This window comes from Suillus paluster (genome assembly GCF_016628075.1).
Source record: "Suillus paluster strain FC165 chromosome Unknown EDB91scaffold_84, whole genome shotgun sequence".
NCBI lineage: Eukaryota > Fungi > Basidiomycota > Agaricomycetes > Boletales > Suillaceae > Suillus > Suillus paluster.
The window spans coordinates 25,848-33,688 of NW_024537644.1; the positions used below are offsets into that span (position 1 = coordinate 25,848).

Below are 7,841 nucleotides of genomic sequence, written 5' to 3' on the forward strand. Positions count from 1 at the left end.
GTTTCAGGCAATTATTCAACCATCCGACGGTTTCTAGATCACGCCCAATGCTGGCGCTTTTCAAGTGAGACGCACATACGGACATCACGGCGTCCTCATACTTCTTGCACAGTTCAGAACCACGTCCTCAACTTGCACCGTCTTATCGAGCATCCTCCGTTTCACGGAACGGTTCTATCTCCCCCACACGCCCGAGACTAGCAAATCGCGCAACGAACTCGTACTCGGCAGGATCTATTCGCCCCTGTATGGCTTGATCTTTGCGGCAGACATTCCGAACATCCGAGGAGACATCCCTTATCCGCACCACCTGACATCGATTCATCTTTGGTATCTATGGAACCGCAGGGGGAACGTCATGAATGCCTTTAATAATAGTACTTCTCGATAGCCTCGTCAACGGTCTCTAGACCTTTATGAAACAGCATGTCCCTTGCGCAAGATCACGATCGGATTCGGAACTCCTGATCAGACCAATGATATAAAATGAGCAATAGTTTGAGTCCGCCCACGTTCAGTGTGAAAAAGAGTGTGGTGTGGTGGAAGGCCATTGGTTAGGGTCGTGGTTTAGCGTGTCAAAGAGAGTTTGCGAGTTTGACATTAATTTGACGATTTTCCGTGCTGATGTGCTTCCTTGTGGCGGATGTTCCTTTATTAATGAATGACATGTGTATTTACCAGTCTGTGGTATCACGATCATGTTCGACGTTACGAAGTATCGTTATTGCGACCCTGCTAGAAGGAATGCAGGAGGTATATCAAGGTCGTAGGAGACAACAGGGGTAAGATGAGAAATGAGGCGATGCTAAGAACATGAATGCCCAAAGTAAAGAGTGAGAAAATTAGAGCTACAATGCTGTCAGTATCGTACAATGCGACGGTGATGCATATGCGTGCATGTGTATGCATGAACCTAAGTGTACCCATGAACCTAAGTGTATCCAAAGTCTATCGAAACAAGACAAGCGTAAAAGCAGTAGAGCATTCAGTACAAAATCAATCATTCAGGGCATATACAAGCGTCACGACCGCCGTCGTATATGACCGCCCGCAGACGTGTCTAAAGAATGACGGCGTCGTAACTTAGTCTTTGAAGCGAATTTCGGGGTTTTGGACACTTTTGATAGATCAGACGCGAAGCTGAAAAGCCTCCTGAAGAACGGTTTTTTGAACCCTGTGCTGCCAGATTGAGGAGATGAGGGAGATTTAGTGGTTGACGTGGCCGTGTAGAGGGAAGGTGCGGGTCCGGGCTGAAACAAGCACACAATACAAGTCAGCCAAATGAAACAGCGATGACAAGGAGATAGGCACTTTGCTGCTGGTGACTTACCAGGACCTTCACCTTCTGACCTGGAGTGGGTATGACATAGTAGGTGCTGCCCGAGCCGCAGCTGTCAGCCTCGCTTATCGGAGAAGGAGCTCTCGGGCGATCTTCCCTTGGAAGGGGGCCTCTCGGACCATACCGTGCCTCTTCATGTATAGACGCGAGATGACTATTGACGGTGGGGTATGGGGCAGGAGTAATACGAGGGTATTGCGGAAACCCTGAACCCGTGGGCGCAGACACTGTGTACGTCATGCCTGGTGCCTTAGTTGGGGCATATACAATTGTTGGTGGCGCATAATGATGATCGGAAGCGTGATGAGCTCCGGGTGCATATACGATCGAAGGTGGGGGCCGATTTCGCGAATGAGAGTGCGCGGGGTGATGCTGCTCATATTGTCGAGGGATGGGTTGCGAATGAGAGTAGGTGACTGGTGGGGCAGCAGGAGCGTCACGGTGATGACTGGGGACGTAGCGTGGCAAAGGTGTTGCCAGAACTTCAACAGCACTTTTATGTGGCGGAGATTGTAAGGGTTCGGGTCGGTAAGGTTCTGAAGCTCTACGGGGCCGATATTTTTCGTTTCTTGAGTCATAAGGCGTAGCATGTGGGTCAGAAGGAAGGATTTGTATTTCTTCAGGTTCCATATCTTCAGGGTCTGCACGGTTATAATGATATGCATCTCGTGCTGAGGAGTGATACCCAGTGTGTTCTGGGTGGCGAGGAGCTCGCGCAGGGTACGCATCAGCAGCAGACCTCGATCGGTCATGTGAATGGTGGTGATGGCCAGTGTGAAGATGGGGACGAGAATTGGAACTATGGCTGCTCCCTTTATGAGAGCTACCGTTTTCATAGTGCCAATGCGAGATAGGAATATCTCGTCCGTTCCCATATTTCAACATCATCTTGGGAGGTAGAGAATGCGAACTACCGTTGTCTGATTGACGTTCTTCGATATCTATATCACTAGCGACGGATGGGGGACTTTCTGGAGAATAGAACTGGGAATGGAAAGGTGAGTGCGAACGGACCCAGGACTCAGTACGTTCACGAGAGCTTCTAAAGACCTGAACGGCCTCTGGCGAAGCTGTGTACTCTGTCATGAAAGGAGGTCGTGAACACCGTGACCCAGATTGAACCCTGTAGAGGGGAGGATGTCGAATTAATGAGCACCGAAGCAAAAGAAAGAAAAGAAGATAATGATATGAGCGGCGCAGGTTTTTATATAATGACTCATGAGGCTGCGAAGGCTGATTCAGATCCCGTGCTAGTTACGGGAAGCGACGAAGACTTGTAAGGGCTGGGATCTCGCTAACCTAGCTGGGTTGCGAGAGATTTGCTCGCCAAGATTAGACTTGAGCGACTTAATTCCGTACCGTCCAGTAAGAAATTTGGTAGATTATCGGGCGGTTTCATCCAGGAAAGTTGAAAACGTGTTTGCAACGAGGCAGATTCCAGTCAAGGTGACATCGCCATCTATCTTCATCGAACGTTCATCCATGGGATACATACGTCAAGTTCCTGACAGGAACAAAAATCTTAGCAATCCTGTATAACACTGCAGACGATCTACCAGCTGCAACTTTCTTTCAATCCTTCTGTGGGTTTAGTTCCGCAGCCATACGGCTTCAATTGACACACGCAATTCTCCCTTCTTTACTCCTCAGTTTCCCAAATTGTCGACCTTGTCTGTGAGAGCAGAATCATATCCGCACGGGCTGTGGCATAAGGAGTTAGAATGATGACCGCCGTAAGCGTCGAACAATGGCTTCCCAATCTGATTGTGATCACATCACCTTCACTTTTATTAACGAGTTTTGTCATCAAAGACGCCACTAGGATACAGAGAGCCCATTAGTATATTACGGTACACATAGCAGTACCCATATGAAACACAGACCCAAAGAGCACTTCTCTTTCCCTTACACTGACATGCTTCTACCCATGACCATTCCGATAACTCCCAGCATGGCGACCAGAATAGAGGAGGAGAGCTCTCACACCAGAGATTGCCGATACCTGTGAAGTGGCAACTCTAGTTGGGGACTCGGAGAACTTACTGGAGAAATGCCTTCTACAGGTGTAGTGCAAGCACTAGTTGCAGGCGTCATCGCGGGTAGACCCGAGGCGTCTCTGTAGGCATGACACCAGGTGCAATAGAACCGGCCCCCTGTCTCCCCTGTACCTGGAAGACCGTCCATGAGGAAAAAACCGTGTTACCCTGTGTACCAAGATTAGCATTTGAAATAGTACACGTCTCGACGATCGTCCCGATCAACGGATGCGTCCAGCGGAGGAACTGTACCTATACGATAGCGAAGGTCAGCACCACGAGTCCATGACAATCAGAAGAAGTTCATAATCCTTGAAAGAAAGGGGCATATCAAATTACCTGTGCCAAGCAAACTGGCAGGCTCCTCGTTGGAGAAGCTCCACGGTGAGCTTGTCCGGCAACATTGCTTTGCAGTTTGATCATCTACCCTTGCGACGACAGCATTCACACTGATGAGTTGCAGTGGGTTGCCGATTGAAACCAGCTATGTAGAGGGGAGTATCCGAGTCAGCCCTGCAGACAACAGCCACAGCCGGCGTTCATTTTTGGATGAGCACACTTCTGCAGGAATAGCAAAACGCAAGTTATAATTATCAACACCCAATAAGTCCTGAGGTGTGGCAGCACGCTGGTGATTTCTCACTCCTGGTGAAGTAACCAGCATATATGATCGGAGACGACGAGGGAGCGGAAATATTGAGCAAGGAGTACGCGCGGACAGAAGAAGTAGCCTCGAAATTTACCTCGAGGTTTAGGATTTGTACGAAGATTTATAAATGTTATTTTTCCAGAAGAGTGCAGTGGGCATGATGGTTTCCCTTGAATCAAGTCCCATGTGGGTCAACATGGAGATCTCGGGGATGTGTGAGTGATTGTGGCACTGGTCACGACGGAACCTCCTCGCCTTCGTGGCACCAAGGTAAACATGGAGCTCAACTGCTATTATTCCTTGTGAGATATCTCCAACCACTCGCCGACTCGTATTCTATGAACTCACCAGAAGGCATTTCCAGCCTTGCCTTGCATTTCTGATGGAAGAAAACTTCGAAATTACAACTCCGCGAAGGGTGCAACTGCTAGAATTAAGAGACGCAGCCTCAGGGCAGCACTCAACATCAGGGGCAACACTCATTCTCGTGGTGATACTTCTCAACTCTGTTCAGTATTACTTACATGCGCACATCTAAATACTGTATCGTTATCGCCAGAAAAATTATTATGACACTCCAGAGTCCAGACCACTTCTCTACTGGAAACAGCTGACGGTTAATAATTAAATCAGAGATTCCACTGAGATCCCGAGTTGGGATTCTTTCCGACGGAGCCCGAAGCACAAATCCTATCCAGTATTAGGAAATCCATCTCTGGTCACTACGTAGTTGCTGTACATGTTCCGTAAAACTATGGGCAGGCCTAAGGCCGTGTAACCTTTCAGTTCTATCGCCGAAAAAATTGTCCGTTGGACTCTGGAATGCAGGTTGGGTCGTTAAAGATATTTACAATGCCCTGGTAGGGTCCCACACAGTATCGCTGGGAGGCGATATTTGTAGCGTACTGCGCCGTCAACCATCCTCATTCACCAAGTGGGCAATAGCTTCGCATACTCATTTGTACTGAATATGCGTGTTGTCATGACATCCCCCAGGACTTGCCGAAGGATTAGACTCACGTTTGTGTATCTTGACGAAGTTGTCACCCGAAGTTCGCGAAGGAGCAGGAAGGAGCCTATAGTAAATTTGACACGCGGCGTCAGTACGTCACCCATGTAAATTATAAGACTCATCAAGAACAGGACCTGTGATTGGCAAGCATGGAGCCGGTATCGTGAGGAAAGACAGTTTCGCCCACATCATACTCTTCTGTACATTACAGTATTCCGCATCTGCAAATCCCATCATTCTCGGAAACCGCTTGTGATAGACTCACCCACGTTCACCTAGGACACTTGGATATTAAGGCGCTTCCTTCACTCATTCACTTTTCTATCTCAGGGTTTTGGACGAGGGATAAGTCTTCATATCTTCAAATTTCCAAATTCTGGATCCGTAGGATGACAATAAGATGGGCCAAATATAGCAACAATTTGCCAATCCTTGATGATACATTACCCAACACCCCACATTCAGATACCTTTTCTCGGAGCCGCGGGGATACTTGCTGCTGCTCGCAGTCCATGCAACTCGAGTCTTGCGTATTCTGGCCAATGTGCTGCCTGCGCGCTGAGTAGTTTGAAGACCTCCGTAGTCAGACACGCATAAACCTCACGACATCCCAGACCCGGGGATTCGAGGGTACTAGACAAACCTTGTCAGCACCTCGATAGAATGCAGTGAAACAGAGCACCGTGAAGAGGAAACAACATATGTGACAACAAGTGAAACATAAAGCGCGTCCGTCACTTAGCTCTTCCCCTGTTGTAAAGCGTCGACTAGATATTGTATTTGTTGGGTGAATCTCATGGTGCATGCTTGTCGCATTAGCTTGTTCTAGCCGGAAGGCAGGGGGAACGGAGTCAACCGGGAGTGGTAAGCCCACTGCCTCCAGCCCCGACGCTTTTTAGGCCTCCCATAGCATTCTGAGCAACCTGAAAGATAGGTCGGAAAGGCCAGTCAAAAAAGTAGGCTTGCTTGATATTTACTTACCAAGCACTAAGATACTGTCTCAGTACATGTCGCTCATGTTGATCTCCATAGAAAGCACATTCATGACCTGAATTTGCTTCACATGGAGAACATTAGCAAACAGCGTGGAATTGCTCATGTCGTTGGCTATGTCTCCGTGCATCACGCATAAACTAATAGTAGCAGGCACCAACATCGTTTCAGTGTAATATTGCTCGGGGGTTTTCATGATACACGTACCATTTTCTGGACATGGAAGTTGCGAATAAGATCAATCCCTAAGCCAGTAGCGTGATTGGAGTTAATATTTGAAGCTTGAGTGGTCTGTCGACGTTCAATGACGCCCTTCTTCGGTTTGCGCAGCTCCTGGGTGACCGGGATCTGAAATCGGCGTTTGCATCCTCGACTTTTGGTAGTTAGATCCTGCCAGGATCCGGAAGAGAAAAATACTGACCAATCAAAACGAGTAATTAGCCTCCGTAGAAGCGAACGAGTAAGAACACAATTTCCGCAAAGATGACTTTGATGTTGTGCAGACATCGATGTTATTGCCTGTTTCATAATAACCGCTTCAATTCTTGACCATTAGCGCATGGCAGATTGGGTTACTTGCTAGTGTGACCCTCGTCGATGCACAGATCATACTGTCCATCCTTCGTATACCGTCTCTGAACTTGAGTTCCGATTGGCTTGTGTTCAAATAGAGCTTCGAGCGTCTTATTGAATTACTAAAAGAATGTGATGAGTGAGGTTCTCTAGGACATAGTTTCCACCTGGCGAGGCGTACTTGAAATAAGGTACGGTGGTTCACTAGTATTGGATGCTCGTGTCGCATCTACCAGTGTCACATAGCCAAGCATCAAAGTCCCCGGGCTCTGATTAGCAGCCTCTGATTAACCGTCTCCTGGCGCTGTAGCATTGTCGATATCTCTGGTATACCACGTTGACTTTGCATTTCGGACCACAACTAACCGAGTGTGAGTAAATGCACGCGATCTATAGAGTAGAACGCAACCAAACACTCTAACGGTCTATTTTATTGGCGAATCCGGTTATGACTTGCGTGACGGATGTGTATCAAGACATCGTCTTTGTCAGTTGGACTGAGATATCGTGCAGTCCACTGATGTGGAACTCGACTCGACGTCAGGTGAATTCAAGGAGATATCTACAAGGCGCATACCTCTCTCCGGGAGGATCCCAGGCAATCGGCGCGTTCGATATACGGCAGATTAGTCGATGGAATCGTGATGTCAGGAGATTCAGGTCCGCCTTATTCTGAATACTTGTCTGTGATGCCCTTTAAAATCGAGAAAGGTCCTCACGATCAAATAAGCTCACATCTACAGCTTGGATGACTACCAACAATCCGCTGATAGCAGCTTTCATCGGAGTACCAGCGATTGGGAACCGTCGAGTTGTTTTGGGTCCTCCTTTTTTTGCAGAAGACCCCCCAAGAAGTACGATGACGTTGGGAAAAACTTTGTTCCGCGGAAAGTCCATTTCGATCAAACGGCGAGATCGGAAGGTCAGAAGTTGTGTAGTACTAGTCGACACAGGGAACGAAAAAAAAAAGAATGCGGAGGAGCTTACCAGGAGCTGCGATATTGAAGGAACTGTAGTGTGTATACTGCCAGTACTAGTATGCACAGCCTTGCAGTATTCATTGAGTGCATACTTGACACCCGGGCGCAACTTGGTCCTTGCCACTTGGAGTCGACGTCTTGGACAAAGCTCGGATGTAAGTATTTACAAATTCCTTTTTTGGCATATCGATGGGAAGTCCAAAAATAGCCGAGTGCGGCTGGGCCCCTCTGGGCCCCTGCTGTCTCTGTCCACGGACTC

The 7,841-nt window shown here is 48.1% G+C and overlaps 1 protein-coding gene across 1 annotated transcript; it reads right to left on the reverse strand.

The window, feature by feature from the left end:
* Positions 1-637: 637 nt before the first annotated feature.
* Positions 638-2,591, reverse strand: EDB91DRAFT_1161146 (uncharacterized protein). Its single transcript, XM_041319822.1, has 2 exons — positions 1,331-2,591; positions 638-1,250 (listed from the first exon to the last, which is right to left on the reverse strand). The coding sequence occupies exons 1-2, from the start codon at positions 2,423-2,425 to the stop codon at positions 1,023-1,025; spliced, it is 1,323 nt and encodes a 440-aa protein (XP_041172267.1). The 5' UTR covers positions 2,426-2,591; the 3' UTR covers positions 638-1,022.
* Between the last annotated feature and the right edge of the window lie 5,250 nt (positions 2,592-7,841).

Excerpts from the sequence above, each read along its gene's own strand:
- EDB91DRAFT_1161146 (XM_041319822.1), bottom strand. The coding sequence starts at position 2,425 with ATGACAGAGTACACAGCTTCGCCAGAGGCCGTTCAGGTCTTTAGAAGC. Across the intron at positions 1,251-1,330 it reads GTCAGAAGGTGAAGGTCCTG|CCCGGACCCGCACCTTCCCT; the intron begins GTAAGTCACCAG and ends TGCTTGTTTCAG.